At 50.6% G+C, this 22,063-nt stretch overlaps 8 protein-coding genes across 8 annotated transcripts; 2 read left to right on the top strand and 6 right to left on the bottom strand.

The window, feature by feature from the left end:
* The first annotated feature begins 44 nt into the window (after positions 1 to 44).
* On the top strand, positions 45 to 2,648 carry hemA (5-aminolevulinic acid synthase HemA). The gene is made up of 3 exons (XM_073736798.1): positions 45 to 217; positions 273 to 773; positions 839 to 2,648. The coding sequence occupies exons 2-3, from the start codon at positions 419 to 421 to the stop codon at positions 2,428 to 2,430; spliced, it is 1,947 nt and encodes a 648-aa protein (XP_073596105.1). The 5' UTR covers positions 45 to 217; positions 273 to 418; the 3' UTR covers positions 2,431 to 2,648.
* A 57-nt stretch (positions 2,649 to 2,705) lies between these two features.
* BDW70DRAFT_49961 (DNA-directed RNA polymerase I subunit RPA49) lies at positions 2,706 to 4,488 on the bottom strand. Its single transcript, XM_073744153.1, has 3 exons — positions 4,331 to 4,488; positions 3,937 to 4,262; positions 2,706 to 3,870 (listed from the first exon to the last, which is right to left on the bottom strand). Exons 1-3 carry the CDS (start codon positions 4,476 to 4,478, stop codon positions 2,860 to 2,862), a joined length of 1,485 nt encoding a protein of 494 aa, XP_073596104.1. The 5' UTR covers positions 4,479 to 4,488; the 3' UTR covers positions 2,706 to 2,859.
* A 1,095-nt stretch (positions 4,489 to 5,583) lies between these two features.
* Positions 5,584 to 8,318, bottom strand: BDW70DRAFT_136064 (putative MFS transporter). The gene is made up of 10 exons (XM_073736797.1): positions 7,777 to 8,318; positions 7,529 to 7,727; positions 7,302 to 7,462; positions 7,157 to 7,249; positions 7,075 to 7,104; positions 6,665 to 7,021; positions 6,553 to 6,606; positions 6,447 to 6,494; positions 6,085 to 6,396; positions 5,584 to 6,029 (listed from the first exon to the last, which is right to left on the bottom strand). Exons 1-10 carry the CDS (start codon positions 7,787 to 7,789, stop codon positions 5,785 to 5,787), a joined length of 1,512 nt encoding a protein of 503 aa, XP_073596103.1. The 5' UTR covers positions 7,790 to 8,318; the 3' UTR covers positions 5,584 to 5,784.
* Positions 8,319 to 8,556: 238 nt separating this feature from the next.
* Positions 8,557 to 10,978, bottom strand: BDW70DRAFT_49920 (peroxisomal biogenesis factor 3). The gene is made up of 4 exons (XM_073744152.1): positions 10,502 to 10,978; positions 10,077 to 10,423; positions 9,576 to 9,966; positions 8,557 to 9,511 (listed from the first exon to the last, which is right to left on the bottom strand). Exons 1-4 carry the CDS (start codon positions 10,657 to 10,659, stop codon positions 8,812 to 8,814), a joined length of 1,596 nt encoding a protein of 531 aa, XP_073596102.1. The 5' UTR covers positions 10,660 to 10,978; the 3' UTR covers positions 8,557 to 8,811.
* Positions 10,979 to 11,497: 519 nt separating this feature from the next.
* Positions 11,498 to 12,434, top strand: BDW70DRAFT_49917 (autophagy-related protein 101). The gene is made up of 3 exons (XM_073744151.1): positions 11,498 to 11,683; positions 11,764 to 12,099; positions 12,157 to 12,434. Exons 1-3 carry the CDS (start codon positions 11,605 to 11,607, stop codon positions 12,342 to 12,344), a joined length of 603 nt encoding a protein of 200 aa, XP_073596101.1. The 5' UTR covers positions 11,498 to 11,604; the 3' UTR covers positions 12,345 to 12,434.
* A 497-nt stretch (positions 12,435 to 12,931) lies between these two features.
* On the bottom strand, positions 12,932 to 13,929 carry yop1 (putative membrane biogenesis protein (Yop1); the record flags this gene model as incomplete). The annotated part of the gene is made up of 6 exons (XM_073740745.1): positions 12,932 to 13,049; positions 13,106 to 13,163; positions 13,226 to 13,289; positions 13,346 to 13,396; positions 13,456 to 13,662; positions 13,876 to 13,929. The coding sequence occupies 6 exons, from the start codon at positions 13,927 to 13,929 to the stop codon at positions 12,932 to 12,934; spliced, it is 552 nt and encodes a 183-aa protein (XP_073596100.1).
* Positions 13,930 to 14,249: 320 nt separating this feature from the next.
* On the bottom strand, positions 14,250 to 19,701 carry BDW70DRAFT_136052 (putative RSC complex subunit (Sth1)). The gene is made up of 4 exons (XM_073736796.1): positions 19,048 to 19,701; positions 18,700 to 18,904; positions 14,926 to 18,638; positions 14,250 to 14,870 (listed from the first exon to the last, which is right to left on the bottom strand). Exons 1-4 carry the CDS (start codon positions 19,141 to 19,143, stop codon positions 14,664 to 14,666), a joined length of 4,221 nt encoding a protein of 1,406 aa, XP_073596099.1. The 5' UTR covers positions 19,144 to 19,701; the 3' UTR covers positions 14,250 to 14,663.
* Positions 19,702 to 20,067: 366 nt separating this feature from the next.
* BDW70DRAFT_150166 (BAR domain protein) lies at positions 20,068 to 21,596 on the bottom strand (the record flags this gene model as incomplete). The annotated part of the gene is made up of 5 exons (XM_073739114.1): positions 20,068 to 20,674; positions 20,726 to 21,006; positions 21,062 to 21,177; positions 21,239 to 21,406; positions 21,470 to 21,596. The coding sequence occupies 5 exons, from the start codon at positions 21,594 to 21,596 to the stop codon at positions 20,068 to 20,070; spliced, it is 1,299 nt and encodes a 432-aa protein (XP_073596098.1).
* Positions 21,597 to 22,063: the final 467 nt, after the last annotated feature.

Here is a 22,063-nt window from a genome sequence, read left to right as displayed (position 1 = left end):
TACGTTGTAATCCGATGTCGATACGATCTCTTATATAAGCTATCGTCCTTACCTTGCTTTGAACGTTGGATGCCCAGAGTTTTCGAGACGACACTCAAATGCTTTGTAATTTAGTGCTGGTATTACCGTATGAAAAGGTCTCGAACAGGGAAACTAAATTCCGTTAGCCAATCAGAGGACTTATAGATCCAAAATGTCAGCCACTATTCCGGATCCGGTAAGAGACTCCTCACCCCACAGTCTTAGTCACGGGCTCTGAATAACCTGCCGAGATTTCCACGAGTTGCGAATCCCGTCGCCGCTGCGTATTTTAGTGACTCCATCCCCTCGTTGGTTCTGTCCGATTCAGTACTTCGTCCGCTATTTTCAATTGCTTGTCCACTTGCTCTCATCTCGAATCAACCGATATTGCCGCTCAATGGAGGCCCTTCTCCAGCAGTCTCGGGCCATGTGTCCGTTTCTCAAGCGCAGCTCACCGAACACCCTTCGTTCGTTGGCTACCGCTACCCGTCCCAGCACCAGCCCCGGCGGTGGTACCATGACCAATCTGCAGAGAATCGCTCGCCGCTGCCCGGTCATGAGCAAGGCGCTCGCTGTCCAGAGTGCCCGCATGACTGGTACCAAGCGATTTACTTCCTCTGCGGCTGGTGTACCTGGTGCTGGAGCTGGTGCCCCCAAGCCTACCCGGGCTTCACCGGGAAAGAGGGCTTTGCACTCGACTGGTGGGAACGGCGCCAATATGAGCACTGAGTTTCACAAGGGAACCCAGCAGAGTACGTTTTTCTGAAAGCGATAGACTCGACAAATTGTCGAATATAACTGACAGCGGATGTTTCAGTTCACCCTGGCCTTTCCAATGCCACCCGTCCTCACGTCGGGGCCTCAGCAACCGTTTCCGGTCCTACTCCTCATGCCCCCGTGGCTGCGCCATTCGACTACGACGCCTTCTACAATGCAGAACTGCAGAAGAAGCACCAGGACAAATCGTATCGTTACTTCAACAACATCAACCGTCTGGCTCAGGAATTTCCCCGCGCTCATACGGCTTCGAAGGATGAGAAGGTGACCGTCTGGTGCTCGAACGACTACCTCGGTATGGGACGTAATCCTGAAGTTCTCGCCACTATGCATAAGACCCTCGATACGTACGGAGCCGGTGCGGGAGGAACTCGTAACATTTCCGGGCACAATCAGCATGCCGTCTCGCTGGAGAATACTCTGGCCAAACTCCATGGTAAAGAGGCTGCCCTGGTTTTCAGCTCGTGCTTTGTAGCCAACGACGCTACCTTGGCCACTCTCGGCAGCAAGATGCCTGACTGCGTCATTTTGTCGGACTCGCTCAACCACGCATCGATGATCCAGGGTATCCGCCATTCTGGCGCGAAGAAAATGGTCTTTAAGCACAACGATTTGGTCGACCTCGAGACGAAGCTCGCTTCTCTTCCTCTGCATATTCCAAAGATTATTGCCTTCGAATCGGTGTACAGTATGTGTGGCTCTATTGCTCCGATCGAGGCGATTTGTGATTTGGCGGACAAGTACGGAGCCATTACTTTCCTAGACGAAGTTCACGCCGTGGGAATGTACGGACCGCACGGTGCTGGAGTTGCCGAGCATCTCGACTACGAGATCTATGCTTCGCAGGACACAGCAAACCCTCTCAGCACCAAAGGTACTGTCATGGACCGGATCAACATCATTACCGGTACTCTTGGTAAAGCGTACGGATGCGTCGGTGGTTACATTGCTGGCTCTGCCGCTTTAGTCGACACCATCCGCTCCCTCGCCCCTGGGTTTATTTTCACCACTTCCCTTCCTCCAGCAACCATGGCCGGTGCGGATACTGCAATTCGGTATCAGGCACGCCACCAGCAGGACCGTGTCCTGCAGCAGTTGCACACTCGGGCTGTTAAGCAATCATTCAAGGATCTAGATATCCCCGTCATACCTAACCCTTCTCACATCGTCCCTCTTCTCGTCGGCGATGCCGAGCTCGCCAAGCAGGCCTCAGACAAGCTCCTTGAAGAGCACGGCATCTACGTTCAAGCAATCAACTACCCCACCGTGCCACGCGGTGAAGAGCGCCTCCGGATCACCCCCACCCCTGGTCACACGCAAGAGCTTCGTGGCCACCTTGTCGAAGCAGTCAACACCGTCTGGAACGACCTCGGCATCAAGCGCGCAAGCGACTGGAAGGCAATGGGCGGATTCGTCGGTGTTGGCGTGGAAGCCGCCGAGCTCGAGAATCAACCCATATGGACCGACGCCCAGTTGAACATGCGACCTGATGAAACCCTCGAGGCTGCCGTTGAACGCGAGTTTCAGGCCGCGGTTCCTGGCACGAAGGCCGGGAGTGCAAACGCGAAGCCCATCGGCTCGATCGCGGCTAACCCTATCGGTGCCTCAATCCCAGTCGCTGCTGCTGCTTAAGTGGCCCTTATCGCTCTTTTGTTTGTGGGTTGTGGTGTATATATATACGCATATATAGCCCTCCCGGTCCGCTCATTAGCTAATGCGTGATCACGCTTTGTCGAACAATTTTGCCGATGTGATGGATGCTTCAGTATGACCGGCCCGTCATTTAAATTAGGTCTAATACAGAGTTGTCCATACACCCGAAGCTTCTCCTATTGTAGCACGTAGCGTCCATACATAATACGAACTTAAGTTGATTCTCAAGATTGACTAAAATTAAACGATCTCAGGCCAGTCGGATCCGCTCTTTATTGGTATTCGTAACAAATAAAAAAAAACATCTCTAAACGCCACATAGATGAGAAAGACTTCTTTTTGTTCTCCCTTACAAAATGTCAAACCCAGTCGCAACTGAACCCAACTACATTGTAGAACCACATCTATCTACCTCCTACTCCCCCCAGTCCGACTAACTTTGGGAAACTCGACGGGAATCCTCAGACGCGCAACCCTCCTCGTCGCAGCTTCGGCCTTCCCACCCCGAATACCGAATTTCGCAAATTCCGTCTCCCTTGGCTTATCAACCCGACATCCCAACTCCCTAAAATACTGCGTGATCTTCGCATTATCGAGCTGCAGATCATCACGTAGATCCGAAGGATCCGTCGCCAACTCGTTGGGCGCATTACCACCGTTAGGCGTGGGGATACCATCCTTAACAGGCTGAGGCGGAAGATGGAGCGTCAGCGCACAAATAGTAGTTTCAAGAAGTGTGATATCGTTCTTGGAAACGGTTGAGCCGCTGGGCGCAAATTTCCGACGGATGCCGTCGATAATCGGGTCTGGGATTGTAGATTGGGAAGAGGAGAGGTCGTCTGTGCTGTTGTCGGAAGAGGATTTCGAACCTCCAGAGAGGATGCGGCGGAGGTCGTCGCGACTCGGAAGGCGCTTGTTGCCGCGACCTTTGCCGGAGCGCAGAGCACGAGCCAGCTCGAGGAGGACGAGAACGAAGCGCAAGATTTGGAGGTGTGTCGTGTTCCCAGATTCGACAATGTCGTCGATTCGTGACGAAACGTAGCGTGATGTTGTGGCGACTGTGAGCCCCGCGGAGATCGTGTCCTGCCATTCCTTGATGGGCAGTTGGCGGAGGGTAGCTTTGCCATTGGGGATGAGTGCTTCGAGAGGGTATACTTCCGACGGATGTTTTGCATCGAGGTTCGCCTGGGGTAGGGGCTTTGCGGCTTGGACTTCGGCCTGGACAGCGGCAGATTTGGCAGCAATGTCGAGGGCGGACTCGGCGGGCATAGATTCCAGGAGGGCAGATTCTGCTGCTGTTGCGGCGCCGGAAGGGGCATTCGAAAGCTGCGCATTTTCGGCCATGGATTGGGTCGCCTTGCGGGATTTTTTGGTGCCGAATGTGTACGTAAGGTCTGTTCTTTGTTCGCGCATTGTCTTCTGCAAAGACATCACCAGTCAGTCGGCCACTGTCGCTACCATAACTTCTAAGTCGAATAGACATACCATCTCCTCGTCCTCGCTCTCCTCTTCTTCGTCCTCCTCAGCAGCCCGCCTGACTGCGCCGCGAAGGGTGATGCGTCTGATCTCAACAAACTCCCACGTTTTGCTCGCGGGGTCTACAACAGCAACGTAATGTTTCAATTGAGAATCCGCATCCTCATTCGCTTCACGGCCAACAAAGTCTAATTTCGGGTGTTCTGAGGACTGCAGCAGTAATTCTGTCGAGGCGATGCCATCGTTGCCCGCATGGTGGGAAGTACCATGGCTACGGGTTTTCAAGTACGGGTTCAGACGGATGTTGGGCAAGGACGTGACCCCGGGCGTGTTGACTATAGTAGAGTTGTTAGTAGTTGTTTCAATAAGTAATAAAGAAGAAACAAGGTGGTCGACGGCATACTCAGTACAGGAGCGAGCTCGCTGTCGTCGTGTATGAGACTGGCGGATAGTGGAGGCAAGCTTTGCAAATCAAGCGCCGGCTTCTTGTTAGGGCGTTCATGACGATCTGATGCGCGTTTGCGCTTCTTTTCGGCCTTGTCCGAGGCCATTGTAGGTATATAAGTAACGAGCTAGTTACGTGAAAAAAGAGCTGTTTCCGCAAAAAAAGTTGGAAGAAAAACTGAAGGCGGTGAATGTCAGGTGGAGAGACAAGATCCTACTACTTCGCATGAAGGACAATCGGTTACGATCCATCATTTAATTTGCATCAATTTAAGAAAATGGTCTACAGAATAATTTATATCTACCAGAAAAGAAGAAATGACTCGTTTGCGAACTTTTTGGTTTCGTATTGACGGCAATAAACTCTCGAGGACCTCTCCACGACTCCAAATCCCAGTGCACTAACGGATGCTAATGGTCTAAGATCCAGAGAAAATTGACCAGTCCCCATGATAAACTCAAGAACCAGTGATTTCCATGACAAGGTTAATCCATCACTCTTCCACTGATTCCTCCCAACCCCACTAAGCACGTTGACCCCTCAAGAGAATAACCATGTGACCTGAAGAACAATCGAAATCGTTGTATGAATCCGAGGGATTGGGTGGACATTCACATTCCTTAAGGGTCGGAAGAGAACGTCCCGTTGAACGGCAGATTCCGATGTCGAATAGCTAGATGTATAAAGCAGATGTATGTTCCAGACCACAGGCATTATTGAGGCGAACCACGAAACGAAATAACCGGGAAATCATCATCGTGACGTCGTCATATTGTCGTGTTCAGCGTTCAACCCCAAGCCTATCATGAGAAACTGAGATGGATGGCGCGAGTTGTTTATTTGCTGGGATCGTCATTAGAATCAATGCGTACCCATATTAGACTTGCGATAGGTATCTCACCTTCTAGCCCTCATCTTTCTTCTCTTACGCTTGAGACGGCGAACGCGCTTCTTTCTCCACTTGGCTCTCATCTTCGTAGATGGGCTATGTGGCAGTTAGTCAACTATTTGATGGGATAACGTAGCCATTGAGGCTAGCGGGAGGCTGGTACTCACACTTCTGCGAGGATGAAAGATGGGTGAAAGAAGGATGGATATGCGGGAGCGGGAGAGCTACTTAAGGTTGTGTGCGTCTAGAAACCCTATCACGTGTAGTGTCACGTGTAGATCACATCGTCTTTACCGAGCACAACATCAACAACAGAACAACATGACATCAAAATAATAGTGGATTCTTTCGTGTAATTTTATCTGTATCCCTTTTCCTCATTATTATATTTCGCCATTCGATAAGAGATTATCGTATTTGGATATATATTCTTTGTGGGTATATAGCTCCAGCCCTAGCCCTAGTATGAGCTGTGAAGGGTTTCGTCCAGAGTCATAACGGCGTAAGAAAGACCCTCTACAGCTTAGTACGCATAACGGAACTTCGTCGCCTGATCTCCCAGGACCATCTCATCCTCCTCCAGGTAACTAGGGTCACCACTCGCTAGGATTCGGTCCTTCTTCTTGTTTTGATGCCACACTGCCGCGAAGTAGACGCAACAGCAGGCGCAAGAAAACGCAAGAAAGGATATACCAATACTGAAGCCGGTGTAATAGTTATTCGTCCTGTCCTTCGCAAGGAACGAATACGTCGCGATGATACCGCCAACTTTAACGCATGTTAGTGGCCCTCATACGTGCAGCAAGGGGCTGGGAATACTCACTGTTGCCGAACCCGACCTGCCATGCAGTTCCAACACTGCGCCGCCGATGACCGCCTAGGTTCATAGCATACCAACAGACAACCACAGGCATCGCGCTGTAGCATCCCGCTGTGACCAAAAATAGCGCACCGTATTGGACATCGCGATTATCATGCACGTTCATGAGGATACCCAATCCAGCCATGGAAATCAGCATCGGAATTATAGTGAATGCGAAACGATGTCGGAATTTATCAGAAAGGTATGCGATGCACATGGAGAATCCAAATGCGCCCGCCCAAGGTGGAATCGAGTATAGCTGCGTTTGAATTTCTTGAAGCTAGTTAGTGAGGCGGCTGCAAAGAACGAAAGATGCAACTCACGTCCATATCCGTAGGATTGGATAATGGTTGGCGCAAAATAAGCATAGCCTGAGATATGTCAGCCGCCGAGACCTTTTCAGAATCGAGCCAGAAAGCAAGAACTAACCATAAGCTGTGACAATCTGTCCAAAATACATCAAGCCACCAATGAAGATCTTGTCTAAAATGAGATCAGAATACAGGGATGGCGCATCCTCGCAGGTAAAAGTGCGACTCACAGTCTTTGAAAACGTCCACAACCTCGCGCCAGCCCATATGGGTATCTTCTCCAGCCTCTCCAGAATCCTGAGCCAGCTTTGCGCGCATGTACACACGCTCTTCCTCAGTGAGCCACTTAGCCTCCTCGGGAAAATCGGGGAGGAAGAAGAATAAGATGATGGCAACCACGGCAGTAAGCACACCCTCAATAAGGAAAACCCATCGCCATCCAGCCAAATTGCGGACGCCGTGCATTTTACCAAGACCACTGGCGAGGACGCCGCCGAACGCACCGGCCAACGAAGTAGAGCTGAAGAAGAAACTAAATCGCTTCTGGGCCTCGCTGCGCTTGTACCACATTCCTAGCAGGTAGAAACCTAGGGACTGTTACACATTGTTCGAGTTGGACATCAGGGGGAAAATTACTCACATCCAGGAAACATGCCTGTTTCAGACATGCCTACAATTTGCGATTAGCCGCGGAGATATCCATCCAGGGTAAATGCACCTACCAAGAAACCAACGAGTGGTCATCAGCCCGCCCCAGTTTGTGACCAACCCCTGGCAGATCGTAACAACACCGAATGTGAACATGCACAATGAAACTACAACCATTAGTGACACAAACCACTCAAGGAGCGACGCTCCGGCACATACGCCAAACATGAGGCCTCAATTTCTTGAGTAGAATGTTGGACGGAATTTCGAAGAGAACGTAGGGGACGAAGAAAATGGTCAGCGCCGTGTTATATTTTGTTCCTTCGGCGATGTTCAAGTCGTCCTTCAGGCCTAGAGCTGCCGCATTACTGATATTCACTCTATAAAGAATATGCCGTTAATGCTTTTTCCGAGAAGACGCGATGGTTGGCGCTGGGAGCTTGTACCGGTCCAAGAAAGCAAGCAGGTACATGATGCACAGGCAGGGAACAACGTGCCAATCAACCTTAGCCATCAACTTGCGTTCCGTGGTCGCCGTGAGCAGCGGAAGCTCGCCAGGTTGCGGCGTTTCCAAGCCCATCTGCACTTCGTCAGCCTTCTCGCGCGACGGGCTGCGGCTGTTTTTGCTGGCTTCAGTTTCGCGATCTGTATATTAGCACCTCGATGTTTCCATCGTGATTCAGAGCACACTCACCTAAGACTCCCATGGCTTATGCGAGGCGACTTAAGTCCTGTCACTGCAGCAATGTGAATTGAAACCAACAGATCAATGAGTCAAGAGCAAAAACGCTTCTTATGAGAGAAATTCCGCGTAATACAGAATCACGGGACAAATTTGGAGAAAGGGAGGCCGGTTTCGGCTAATGGCCGAGCTCGGAGACGAGCCTTAGCGAGGGAGAAAGGGGAAGATAAGATCACAGCACGCAGGACAGCTGGAAAAGAGGCGAAGAGGGAAAAGGGGAGAACGGGAAGACGCATTCTTATAATGAAATAAGCATCGGTAAGAAGCCAAAAATTCCGGCGCTGAGATGAGCAAACATCTAGAGATCACGATGCTGCGCATCAGAAGCGGGCAGGGATCTCCTATCGGACAAGCGAGGCGCGAGAGCGATCCAGCTGGAAGGGAACCCACACCGCATCAGAGAGATTGTGTTAGGCTGACAATTGTGTGTGACATTACGACTTCGAATGTCAGCTCGCAAGCAACCCTGGCGCTTCGATGCAACTCAATTGCAGCCAGGTCCAGGCTAAATCCAGGCTGGATCCCCAGGAATTGGCAGGCCTTAAACTCCCGGACCCTCCTCCAAATCCGCAGTGGCTGAGGAGCCAAGTCAATCCACCCTGACTCACCCCGTCGGTTCTCGGCTTCCCCGCAAGATCTCGCGGGTATTATGTAACAGGCTTACAACTCCTGTGCCCTACAGGAGTTCTAGTCGGATAGATAACACCATGCTCCATACAAAGAGTGTCATCGCTATTTGATACGCTGTAATTCCCGCTCCTAGCGTAGACTAAAGCCAGCTTCACATGACCATGTATAAGTGGAATCGCTGTAATCCGAATGGCCATAAAAGATCATACGTCCTCCAAAGGTACGTGTCATTCAAATACAAATAATAGTATTACAGTCCCCACCTCTTTGCTTCCTATAAGACCAGACTGTAGATAGGATCAAGATCACTTGCCGTCAACGAGGATGTCTATTCAGGACTGGACGCGCCTCATTAGTCTACGCAGTCGACCCACCACTTGGTTGTTCTACCACGGCTCTCCCCCATGCCCTTTCCAGGTCGTTATCGTCGGCATCCTCGGCCCCTGGTCTACCCTCAACAATGCCGCCTTGATGGGATCCGTCATCCTGACCAACCATCACAGGGGATGAGGCAGCAGAATCTGGTACCGCGGCCGCCGCGTTAGACGTGTTGGTTCTCGCCCCAGCGCCCAGAAGCTCGGAATCAAAGTTCGAGCTGTATACCACCGCCGCGAAAGCTTCGAGCTCTCGCACACCGTGATCCATCGCATTTACATAAATGTTCGGAGGAGATGTCCCGTTGCCGATGGCATGCGCTTGCCGAGCAAGCACGGCAAGTACGTTTGCTAACTTCGTCTTGAGTTCCGAATTCTCCTTGATCGGGATTACTGTGGCAACAGACGTGAAGGATTGAGGGGCTGTCACGGGTCCGGTGGATTTGAATGCGTCAGTCTTGCATTGTTGTATCAATGTCTCGAAACACTCATTGTTGAGGAGCATCTGAACGCGAGTGAATGTTGGGGAGTCGATCAGATCAGCGGTCTCGTCGAGAAGATGGCGCAATGTCGCTGCTGTTTGGGGGGTTGAGGGTTCTGTGACCCCGAGGACGCCAGACTCCTCCAGCAAGTGATCCTCATCTTCTCTCGGCGGAAGCAAGTAGGGCAGCCACTTTCGATGTCTTTAAATACTGTCAGCAAAACGTCTCCTTTCGCTCAGGTGATAGGGTCTTAAAGGTGACGCACTTCCTCTCTTCCTCCGTAGCACCTTCGATCTTTTTCCGCACCTGAAGGGTCAATTTCGATAGTTTGTCAAAGGAAATATCATCTCTTGGGTTAAGTGGGCCAAACACCTCCACTACCGCGGCCTTAACCTCCTCCATTAATTGCTTCCAACCACGATGAAGCAGCCACCAGCTAAAGGCAAGATACCGTCGGTTGGTCTCGAAGTCGTTCCCCAGCGTTTGCGTCAAATCATCGTCATGATCCTCTAAAGTGATTCTCGAGGAGTCTGCAGGTGTGGCTAAAGAGATCACGCTCGAGAGGTAATTCCGACGGCCGAGGAGGTTTAGTTGGACGCGCGTGAAGATTGTCAATAGGGATAGAGTGTATATCAGGGTAAACGCCCGAGTGATGGCTAAACAAAGTCAGTATCGCAAGATATCCATTGACTGCCGCTGTGTCTCTGAGGCAAGAATGGCATCATAACCATCACTGGTGCCGCACAGAGAGGGGTGAAGAACGTACAGGTAATCTTAACCTCGTTCCAAAGCTGTGTCTTATTCCGCTTCGGCTGGGACGCATCCTCATCAACTGCCGGGTCCCCGAGTTGGCTTGTCCGCAGAAACGATTCACTCGATACGCTTTTTCGGTCATCCTCTAGTAGGCTGGGTGCCACAGAGCTCATATCCGACCCTGTCGCCGTCCCTTCCCCGGCATTGAGACGAGCCAGCCGCTCAGCGCGTTTCTTCTGCAACTCCTTTGTCAATTCCTCCACGGGCAGAGCCTCCAATATATCTTCTGCCGCAGTCGGCAATAACGCCAGCACTGTGTATGTGCAATCAGTCTGGTTCTGTTCAAATCGTCGCCGTAAGCTGCATGGTAAGACAAGTAGAGTCAGCTTGCATTCTTTGAGCACGCGACTAGACAGAGATAAAAGACAATCTACGCACTTCTCACGGGCAATACGATCACTGCTCATCCGTTCTCGTGCTTCTGATATCTTGCCTAGTACATATTGACCTGCGAGGTATCCCACACCGATGACGCCTGTGCCGATTGCGAGGGTCTTGCGATTGCGCCTGAACCAGCGCCTCGTAGCACTGATCATGGTGGAGCGAAGAGGGGAATCGGTGTTAGCTTCAGGCAAGGATCCGATCAATGCAGTTCATCATATAACTCGGTCAGGAATTAAAACTGAGCAAGAGTGAGACGGTAAAGAAGATAGAGCAAGAAGGGCGGACGTGACAAGTCATTGATGGCGATCACAGCAACCGAGAAGGACGGTCGGAGAATGGCCAGTTTCAGCGGCCTCGGCTAAACTGACTGCCTTATGATAACGGGATGTGGACGTGGACGAGTGTTCTAAAATCAGTCTTGGACCTGACGTGGAGATAAACACCTCTTTTCCAAAACCTACTAGCTTCCTGACTCTATCATGACCTTGCCTACTTGTGCCCTTGTATACAGCCCTCCGATTCGGAGTTTCAGAGTCGTCTATCAGGATGCCGAGGTCACGGGACCCGCTCCTTGTAAATTTCAACTCATTATACCCAGTGATTACAGAGCATAGAGGGGGGCACTGTCATTTTCATCAGTATCGGTTCCAGACTCTCTGGTTCTCCCCAGAGTTGGACATGGCAGCTGATTCCCTGCCATGGACAAGACCCCTTCACTACTACTACTCTATACGATACCACCATGCATCCTCACTACCTAGACTTATCCATATGATCTTACATCAGACTCAACCTCCTAGTACACTGCCGCCTTCACGAACCTCCAAACCAGCTTCCCCGTTGCCTCCAGCACCCGGACCCGGCTTATCTGCCCCCACGTAGCGGGACCAGCTCTCTGGCCAGCACTCCGTCATACTCAGAACTGGGTCGTCACTAGTTACCAACACCACCTCACCCTCTCTCATTCTTTCCCTTCAGCCTAAATATCAAAGACTCAGGCAGTCAAACTGCCTCAGTCTCTCACATATTTCTCCTTAGGTCTACCTCGTCGCTCCCCTCGCTCCCCTCTGTCCTCCCTGCCCACCCGCTCAGTTAGAATGGAGCCCCGCAAAACCCCTCCGGAATACTTCCTAGAGATCTTCGCAGACACGACTACAGTCAGAGACGTGTTAAAAGGTCGGCGATGTCGCACTTGACAGAAGTCATGCTATGTTAAAAGTTACGATCTTCTTTCTGACTGAGTTTCTTCGTTTTAGGCGTCCTCAACCTAATCTTTTTCCATCGATACTTCCCATCAATCCGCCCAACTACATTTGACGTCCTCGATTTTACACTCCCAGCCATCAACGATGTAGATTTAGACACCCTGATTGACTCGCGTATCAGCGCCCTAGTTCGGCAGCACTCCTCATCGGCCGCCGGTGCGCACGATTCAAACGGCGTGCGCGGGCGCATTGCCGTCGAATTCTACGAAAAGAAGCGCAGGCGCTCGAATATGTGGTTCCCAGGGTTAGCAGGAAAGGGAGAGGACGAAGTTTGCTGGGAGGTATGGAATTTAGATGTAACAGTTGCTACTCCACGGACGGAATCTGGTATGTCGAACGGATCAAGAAAGACGAATCACCTGGCTAATCCATTCGCGAAACTAGAACGCGCAAAGGTCCGTAAAGCAATGGAGAACATGCTGCAAAAGGCTGCGCTCAAGATCCTAGCCGTCGTCAACCGCGATAAAGATCATATCCCCCCCATCACCACGACGGAATCGAATCCGTTTCCTTATCGCATCATTCTGAACCCACGTACCGATGGATGGCAGAACCGGTTCGGCTTATATTGAGTATTATGGGTTTATGAAAAACTTGCCACAAGAGGACTTTTTGCTGGGCTACGATACCCAGTTCCACTTAGGAATATCATAATAATCAGGTTCTCCGGGTTCTGGGAGTCCCGTCTGCAGCCGACACACACAGCTTGCAGCAGTATTGAACTCAGTGAACATTACGTCGGCCATTGCTTTTATTTATAGACATCGTCGTTCATACGTCGCGCAAGAATAAAGAACAACCACGATGGCTCACAAGGGAAACATTGCTCGAGTTTACCCAAGAGGATAAATATATCAAAGTACCTATCGCTCCTATTGAACGAGATAAGCTCCCGGCCCCAATCACCAACAATCGCAGACGTCTCTACAACGGAAAACCCATGCCAAAAAGGATAAAAAGAATAACGGACACGGCCCGTTTTCCGGCTGTACAACCTCACAGCCGCCATCGCCATACAAGCTCCTTTCCACGTTAACCAGCGACAATTTCGAATCCCGTCGTTGCCCAATTTCGTTCTTCTCACCAAATGCGCAAACAATAGACCTGATCTGCAGCTTCGTTCGTTCGACCACAGATATCAACTTTGCAGTCAGTCTAATTACTGCGACTTGGTAGCGGCATCGGCCTGGGCCCTGAGGTTGGCCGAGGTGGAACCACCGGTGAAGTAGCGGCCAACAAGGGGCTGCAGGAAAGATTTGAAGACGATTTGAGCGCCACTGAGGCTAAAGTATTAGCTTGGTATTCTCCAATGCATATTGCGTGTTCAGCTTACTTGGTCTGAGGAAGGGCGAGCCAGAGGACAAGTGCAAACTTGAAGATGTAGTAGAAGGCTGTGGAATTAAGTTAGCACAAATCCAACATCGAACGCCAACTGCTGGCAAAGGATACTCACGGAACCAGTAAGGGGCACTGATTGCGCTCTCAACGACAGTAAAGAAAGCGTAAACAACCCAGTACTAGAAAATTTAAAATCAGCCACTGTCAAAAGCGAATGCAATCACGTGCTCCTGACGCCCTCGGCGCTTGCATGGAGGAAGAAATCACGAGAACGTACAGTCAACCACTAGATCACAAGACACGTCAGTATAGGCAGGGTTCAAAAAGCTGACCGGTTCAACTCACCTGAGTGTCATCAGCCTTTCCAGCAGAGAAGAGGGCGTCAAGGGAGTAGTAGGTGGGGAGAATGAAGCCAGCAAGGTTGACGAGCAATTGACCGGCAATGTTAAAGAAGACCAGGAAGGTGTAGATACCGCCCAAACCAAGGACAACGTAGACCTTGGGGACAGAGGTCTGGCGCTCAAGGTTGTTAAGGACAGGGTACTTGGAGAGCTGTATACCGAAATCGACTCGTTAGCTTTGGTGCTTATTAGGAGCTGAAAAAGAAAACTAGCTGCTTTTAAGAATGTGCGGCAGGAAGACAGCCCCAACCAGCGCGGAGGTACGGGTTCAGAAGTGATGAAAGAGCTTCTTAAAGGAGCTATTTTGGTCTTGTCGAGTACCGCACACACCCAGGCCAGCGCCCGAAACGCACAAACAACTCACCTCCTTGTCGAGCTGGGCGATGGAGTGCTGAGCACGGTCCTGGAAGCTAGCCATTTTTTCTAGAGATGTTATACGGCTGTTGATGGTTTGCGATAGAAGGTAGCCGAGGGTTGACGGAAGAATTACTCTAGGGACAGCGAGAAAGAGGGTGATGTGGAGGTTGTTATCTCGAAATCAGCGAGAGGTGAGAGATGAGGAGCGGGTCCGGCGAATGACGGTGTGCCTCGGTCACGTGATAATATGACGTCTTGCGGGCTGAAGGTCGTGTGTTCTCGACCGCGAAAATGCAAGTGGACTCGAATCAAGGCTGGTTGACTATGACGAATGATTCCTACAGCTGGCTGATCATTTAGGAGTTACTAGAATATACTCTATATCTCTCGAAGAAAATACCAATTGATCATGTCTGGACTATCAAACGTTTAAAGCCGAGAGACCAACTCGTGATCGACACAAGTCCTGGAATAAGAACTCTTGGATCTAAGAGTAGAAATCGCCAATGGGAAGCAATAGCGTAAAAGACAGGTAAAGAAAAGAAAGACGGGAGCCACTAAATAAACATATGGTGAAAAACACTTTCCTCTCGTCCATAGAAGAGAATAGAATAGGACAGCGCCGTCAGCCTGCATAGCTCATCTGCCGCCCAGTCACAAACGCCGGCCGCCACGGAAACCAGTGGAATAGTACATGCTTTATCAACAGTAAAAACAGTGAGAGAAACATAAATGTGCAAACTCTGCAGAATCTTTGAGCAAGAGTACATGTATCAAGAACGGTCCTATTCGACATCACTGAAGGTCGTTTACAGTGCCAGGCATGGCGCCCCCAGCGTTGAACGTCAGTTTCAATTTCGGTTGCCCTGGCGTTGCAGCAGCGCTGGGGGTGTCATCTCCGGCAACAGACACTGGGTTATCATTTGAGTTTGCCGGGCCGTCAAAGTCGGCGAACTGTGGGTGAGCTTCGACTTCCTTGCTCAGCTCGGCAAGACATCGTGCCTGTGGTAACATAAGTAAAGGTCAAATAAAAAGTGTCCTAGTAGGAGTAGCTTACCTCAATGTCGTTAGCGTCCTGGAACAGGATGCTACCATCTTCGTTGTACGTTCGGGCGTTCTGGCAAAGGAGACCGATATCATTCCGGAAGTCTCTCAGACTCTGATATTCTTCGCGGTTGATCTTCTTCTTGATCATGTCCATAGCGATTGGCGTCTGGATGATCATGTAATAGTCAGGATACTGCGACTTTGGTGGTGGTTTCATGAATGGCTCGATGATGGAACGTGTGACAGGTCCATCCTCGCTATCGGAGGAGTCGGCCGGTAACTCCTGCTCCATGTCCATTAACGCTTGGTAGACATTGTTGAGGATCTGTTGTAAAGCGGCCCGGTCATCTGGACTCAACGTTTCGACAGGCTTGGCTTGTCTGCCCCTCTTGCGCTTTGGCTGAGGTGTCTCCTCAGCTAGCTCCTCTGCTTTACGCTTTGGAGCCGGTCCTCTGCGACCACGCTTCTTGGGCTGGGGTGTTTCAGAAGTCTCTCGTGATGGCTCGGGCGACGACTCGTCGCCTTGCGCCTTACGACCACGCTTCTCCTTGTTGGAACGACGCTTCTCAACCCTCGCCTCTTTCCGTGCAATCGCGTCCTCGATGGTGTCGTCATCGGCGTCCACCGCCATAAGCCATTGCTCTTCTGTGAGGCCGTCGTCGTAGCGAGTAACCTTACGCTCACGAGCACCGCGACCAGAAAGCTCTATCTCAGCCGCTTCTTCCGCGACGGGGTTCTCTTCAGTCATGTAGATCTCCGGGAGTTCACTCTCGCCCATCAGACGGGGCAGCTTGTGGCCAGGGCCGTATGGACACGTCTTCTGCCGTTCCCTATCCATGCGCTGGAAAACCGCCAGTTCCTCGTCTGACCGAGCCATTATGTCGTTCAAGTCATCATCGTCCATCTCATCCTGGTCTCCGGCTTGATCTGTACCCTCAGCAGTCTCGAGCAGAGTACGCAAGAGTGCATCTCGTTCTTCGTTGGTAGACTTGTTATCGAATTTTCCCGCTTGAATGACCTTGCCATCCATGTCGAGCTTAAATTGAGCTCGCTCTAAGATCTTCTCTTCGACAGAATTAGAGGTGATGAGTCGCAAGATTCTGACCTCGTTTTTCTGACCGATACGGTGCGCACGATCTTGGGCTTGGAGATCCTGATGAGGATTCCAGTCGGAGTCGAAAATGATGACAGTATCAGCGGTTTGCAGGTTTAAGCCGAGACCACCAGCACGCGTTGAGAGCAAGAAACAGAAATACTCAGAGTCTGGGGCATTGAAGAGCTTCAGCAAGTCTGATCGGTCATCGGATTTTGTAGAACCGTCAAGCCGCAAGTACTTCATCCCACGAAGACGAAGGAAATCCTCCATGATGTTCATGATCTGAGTCATTTGGAAAAACATCAAAACACGGTGGCCAGTTGCCTTGAACTTTGGAAGAATTCTATCGAGCAATTCAAACTTTCCAGCGGTACGCCAGATCAAATCATTTGTGCCTCGCCCAGGGTTTACTTGATCTTCCACCTGCTCAAACACAAAGGGATGGTTGCAGAGCTTCCTTAATTGCATCAGCATGTTACTGAGGCCACGCATACCAACTTTGCCTCCCTTGCCATCACTAACAACCATCTTGTTGTGTGTAGCAAGTTGCTTGTTGAGTTTTGCTTGTAAGGCGGAGAAGCGGCATTTGATGACTCTCTCCTGCTTGTCAGGCAGGTCTTTTTCGACATCCTTCTTCAGACGTCGGAGCAAGAATGGCCGAAGGACCTTGTGTAGACGACGAATGACAAGGAGCTGTTCTTCTTCGGTCAAATCCATGCGGTCTTGACCACCAGTATTAGCAAATGGCGTGTTGAACCATTCGTCAAACGACTTCACTGATTTGAAGATATTTGGCAAGACGAAATTCAAGAGCGCCCACAGTTCGGGAAGATTGTTTTGTAATGGGGTACCTGTCAAAATCAATCGGTAACGGCTGGTGTAGTACTGCGAAAGAGTGCTACTAAGCTTAGACTGCGTGTTCTTCATGCGATGACCCTCGTCAACGATCATATGTGTCCACTTTATCTTGCTCAGAATAGGGCGGTCCTTGATGATGTATTCGTAAGTCGTTAATAGGACCTGAAAATTTCCCCAGCGAATATTTTGCTGCTGTTGTTTACGAGCATTTGGCGGGCCTTTGTAGACAATTCTCGACACGGACGGCGCCCATTTTTCAAATTCAAGGTTCCAGTTCGTCAGAGTGCTCAGAGGGACAATGACCAAAAACGGGCCATTGTTCCTCTTTCTCTCAATAATGTGCGTGATTAAGCTAATGGTCTGGATCGTCTTTCCAAGACCCATTTCGTCGGCCAGAATGCCGTTAAGATTGTTGTTGTAAAGCGAAATCATCCATTGCAGACCCTTCATCTGATACTCTTTCAAGGTACCACCAACAAGAATAGAAGGTTGTTCGGTTATCTCTTCTTTAATACGGTGAGCAACTGCGTAGTAGTCGATCTTTCGTCGGCCTTCGCCTTCCTCGTCGCTGCCGGATGCGATGTCTTCGTCATCGTCATCATCGAAATCGTGATCCTCACCATATCGTTCAGCTTGATTACGCTGTTGTTGTCTGACAGACGCGGCAAGCTGTTTGAGGAAGCCGTCAGTCTGGTTAAGAAGATGAGAAATCCGAGAATCTTTGGCTTGTCCGAGAAGCTTCAGGTAGGTCTCTTCATCGTTGGCCTTCAAAGCCTGAAGACGTTGCTTAGCAGTTCGTTCAACGCGCCTTTGCTCTTCACGTTCCATGTGCTGGTGGTGCTGAAGCATCATACGACCAAGTTTTCCAGCGCGCTGGCGTTGCTGGCTTGCCGTTTCCCGAAGTTCCGCACCGTGATTGACTATCGCTTGGAGATGGACATCCTGCTTCCTCTTTTCCCTTGATTCGCGGGCATCACGTTGCTGCTTCTCAAGTTTCTCAGTGATCCGGGCTTCGCGCAGCGATTGCTTCTTCATACGCCGATGAGTAGCACGATTGGCGGTCATGCCAAGATTGTCATAATGAAACATCTCATGCTGGATTTGTTTGCGGAGGAGCCTCTGTTTAGGCAGAAGATTGAGCATTCTGTACTCGATCAGAGCCTTCAGCTTCAGAGAGTCGTCGCCAGTAGCGACATCACTTTGGCCTGAGTTCCATGCAGCAATGTTTGCAGGAAGTGCAGCAAGTTCAGCTTTCCGCGCATTGATTCGGTTGTAGAGTGCAACTTCTCGCTCCTCGCGCACCTGTTCCAGATCAATACCCGGCGGCATCAGAGCTGGTATGCGCATGCGATGAGCCCTAGATGCGTGGTCCGTGAAGCTGACCGTTTTAGGAATTAGGTCGTACGGGGACTGGAAATGCTCATAAAACTCTTTAGCGTTCGACACATCAGCAGTTGCCGCAGCTTGATCTGGCTTCCCCTGAGAAGCATTTTCCAGTACACTCTCAGCCACAGCAACATTATCTGACGGCGCGGGTGTGGTGACTTTCTTGGACATGAAAAGCTGTTGCTGAACGCGCGGCGGTATTTGGAGATTCTTCGTCAACATTTTGAAAGCCATTATTTGGTTGCGAAGTGTCTGCAACTGATCCGCAGAAAAACTGCCGCTCGCAGCCGGTGCGCCTTTTTGAGGGTTCTGTTGGCCGAGGGCTGACGCGGAGCCCACATCTTGAACAGCGTTATTGGATGTAGCGCTCGAAATGGCTCGGTCTATACAGCAGAAATGGTAAGCATAAGCTATAAGGGAAAGACAAGTATGTGAAATTCTTACTGTTTACTCCATTCGGCGCCACGGCCTCTTGGGCAGAAGAACCATTTTGTTGCTGTTGGCGCTGAGCCTGGAGTTGCTGCTGCTGTGCTAATTGTCGCTGCTTCTGAAAAGCTTGTTGTCGCTGAACAGCAGAGAGGAGATTGTGGGCCTTTAGATACTCAGGGTCATCTTGACGAACACCTTGTTCCTGCATCTGCTTGAATTTCTGTGATGGAATTAGAACAGAGCGACAGAACAGGACTGAGGAGCTTTTAGGTTAAGCAAAAAAAGAGGGGCTAAGTTCAATTGGTAAGGGGGACAAATGCATGAGGTAGACCATGAGCATATAAGAAAACAGGAACACTATACCTGAAGGGTTTCTTGTATGTGCTGCGGCGTCAAATTTGCCGGCAGGCTCATGTTTGCCGGGGCCACATTATTTGGAGGTGTCTGGAGGGACGTCATGATCGAGCGCGTTTATTGTCTATTCATAAATATAAGAGAACACGTCGGGGCCGGGTTTTATGCGACAGCTTCAAGTCAGGGAGAAAGCGAAACACGTGGAAAAGGAAATTCGTAAGGGTAATTGACAATTCGCGATGGTAAGGCGACAAGACGCGCAAAATCACGAAAGTCTAAAGCCCTAGATGTGTCTTGTCGATGGATGCGACAAGTAGCGACCTGTATCAGGACCTTGGCGATAGGATTCGTGATGTTTAAACTGGTCGGAGGGCACAGGGCGGTAGGCGATCAAAAGGAGAATCAGCAAGAAGGGGAGGGGGGGAGGTAAAAGCGATGTTGGGGTGGGGATAAAGGCCCCAAAAGGAGGGTGGATGTTGAAGAAAGCGCGTGGAAAGCCTATCTTGATGGAATGGCGATGGAGGGACGGGGCTATCGCGACTTTCCGTGCTGGTCGGCGGTGCTCACCCAGGGCCTGTTGGGGGAGAGGAGTTGGAAGAAGTTTGCCGTCCTTGCCGTCACGTGCACGGGCGCGTGCTGACTCAGTTGGTTAACCGCTTCCGGAATAGTGGGAAGTGGCCATTAGCTAGGGCGTTGCCGGGATGAGCCGCTCACTCCGAATCGTGGATCTACAGTATTGAACTCTTGGGCCATACTGCGTGCGTAGTGCCTACATTTCGCATAATTTAGTTCATCCGACAGGAAATGAACGACAGCACTGAATTAGGCAGCAATTAACAATAATATGTAATATCAAAACACAAGCAACCTCCTCGGTAGCCCGCAATGATCCGCCTTCAATAGCTCGCCCGCGAGGTGATTGCGGAGAAAAGACAGCCACAACGCAGTTCAACTGTACAAGCCCTATCCGTGTCCTACATAAATCCCAGTTCCCCGTACTCCCTAGATAGTTTTCCGCTAGTAGATTCCTCATACCTGGGCTGCACTGAGCACGGGGCGCTTCATTGGAGGTGGAGGTGCAGGCTTCTTTGCGCGCGAGGGTGGTGGTGGCGGAGGGGCTTTCTTGTGCGCGAATCCGTTCAGGGTGCTGGAGCTAGTTCTTCTCGAAACGGTGCTGCCAAATGGCGTTTGGCGGGATTCTGTCCAGCCGTTGTCTGAACGATCAGACACACTCCCACTGTGATATCCAGCGTCCTCCGTTGGTTCCGGTATCACCCTGCTAATCGGACGAGCCTGTACGCTGTTCCTCCTCGTAATGAAGTTCTCGCTATTCGTTCGCGTCGCAATTTGGGCGGCAACCGGATGCTCATGGACCTGTCGCAATGGTGAAGCGCCCTCAAATGTCGAGGTGCGGTTCAGGACAGGTCGATGAGGCGAAGTCTCTTGCGTGTAAGCTTTTCTGATAGGCGACTCGGCAAAACTGTGCGTGTTGGATTTAATGACCGGTCGTGCCTCAACACCATTGCTATGTTCTTCGTGCAGGGGTTCAAAGCGGTCATGGTACGAATGGGCCGTGTTTGATCGAGAACGAGTTCCGTGGTGACCAGTTGATGGCTGACTTGCATTTTGCCTAGCCCTATTAGTCCGAGAAAACCCCTCAACGCAATTGTGCACAGGTGAAACTCACTCAGCGGGCCACTCGTTCTTTAATCGGAGAAGCACTTCCCGGCATTGCTCGTGATAATTCAATTGAGCATTCAAGAAGGCCTGCAGATCCATAACATTCTCTGGCTCGGAATTTTTGATGTCAAGCATCCGACGATACACATCATCGTTAGCTTCTTCATATTTGACCTTTTGTGTCCGCAGCTCTTCCTCCACACGGAAATCCTCCCTCTTTGCTTTCTGCATCTTTGACAGAGAAGTATCGTACGCCAGACGTCGAGTGTCCAGCTTCTTGCGGGATGTCTAGAATTGGTTAGACAAGATAAAGGCCTAAATTGAAACAGAAGGATCGTCATACTTGGTAATCTTTCAACTGAGTAAGAGACCGCTCCAATGACTCCAGCCACCCCGAGGTCGCCTGGGCGATGTAAGACTCTTGAATCCGAGCAAGACGCTCCTCTGCCCTTCCGAACACTGGAACAAACATAGTCAGACTTCCGGATTGATTTGGACTCGCACAAACATTGCAACTTACTGGTAAGACATCGTCCATATTCAGAGTTCACATCATAGTCCTCTCCGTGGGTAATCATGTTACCACCCAGGTGTGCAATTGGCAATGTTTTCTCCTTGTCGTCGCCTTCACTGCGCTTGGAAATAGACTTGACATAGGCGGTCATGGACTTGTGGATACGGTCGATACCTTCAAAACACGCGGAATTTCAGCATACGGCAAACAAGCCAAATCGGTCCACAATTCGCTTACCTTCATGGCGCACGCTCATTTCCGTTTCCAAGGCTTTAAAGTCATCAGAGACATTGGTCTTGACCTCGCCGCCCATTCTCTCCCCAGCCCACTGTTTGAAGCGGTCGAATCTTTTGTTGACGTTCATTTTGGTTGCTTGTATTGATGGATCTTTGACTCGCAGCTGAGAAGTTGTAACGAAGGGTAACTTGCCCGGGAGTGAACGGGCGTGCTCATGTATAGATAGCTAAATGCAGTGATAAACGAAGGAAGTATCAAGTCTTGGCTGAATGAATTGGCGAAGACCGATGATAAAGTCAAGAAGACAGATGGTGCGGCAGCACAAAAAGTAAATACCTGAAGAGTGTCGTTAGACGCAAAAGGAAGGAAAGAGAGGAAGAGGCGATTCTGCAACAGACACCAAGGGGGGGGGGGGGGGGGGGGGGGGGGGGGGGGGGGGGGGGGGGGGGGGGGGGGGGGGGGGGGGGGGGGGGGGGAATGCACTGACAATTAATGAAAAGTTCCACCCCGGCTACGGAGTAATATCGTACACTACTGTACTACTCTGTATTATCGCCTTTCATCATTTCTGTTATGGCACATAATGTTACGCTG

This window comes from Aspergillus foveolatus (assembly GCF_047715535.1).
Source record: "Aspergillus foveolatus strain CBS 279.81 unplaced genomic scaffold BDW70scaffold_23, whole genome shotgun sequence".
Lineage (NCBI taxonomy): Eukaryota > Fungi > Ascomycota > Eurotiomycetes > Eurotiales > Aspergillaceae > Aspergillus > Aspergillus foveolatus.
The sequence above is the reverse complement of the archived record's forward strand: the minus strand, read 5'-3'. Positions and strand labels throughout refer to the sequence as shown.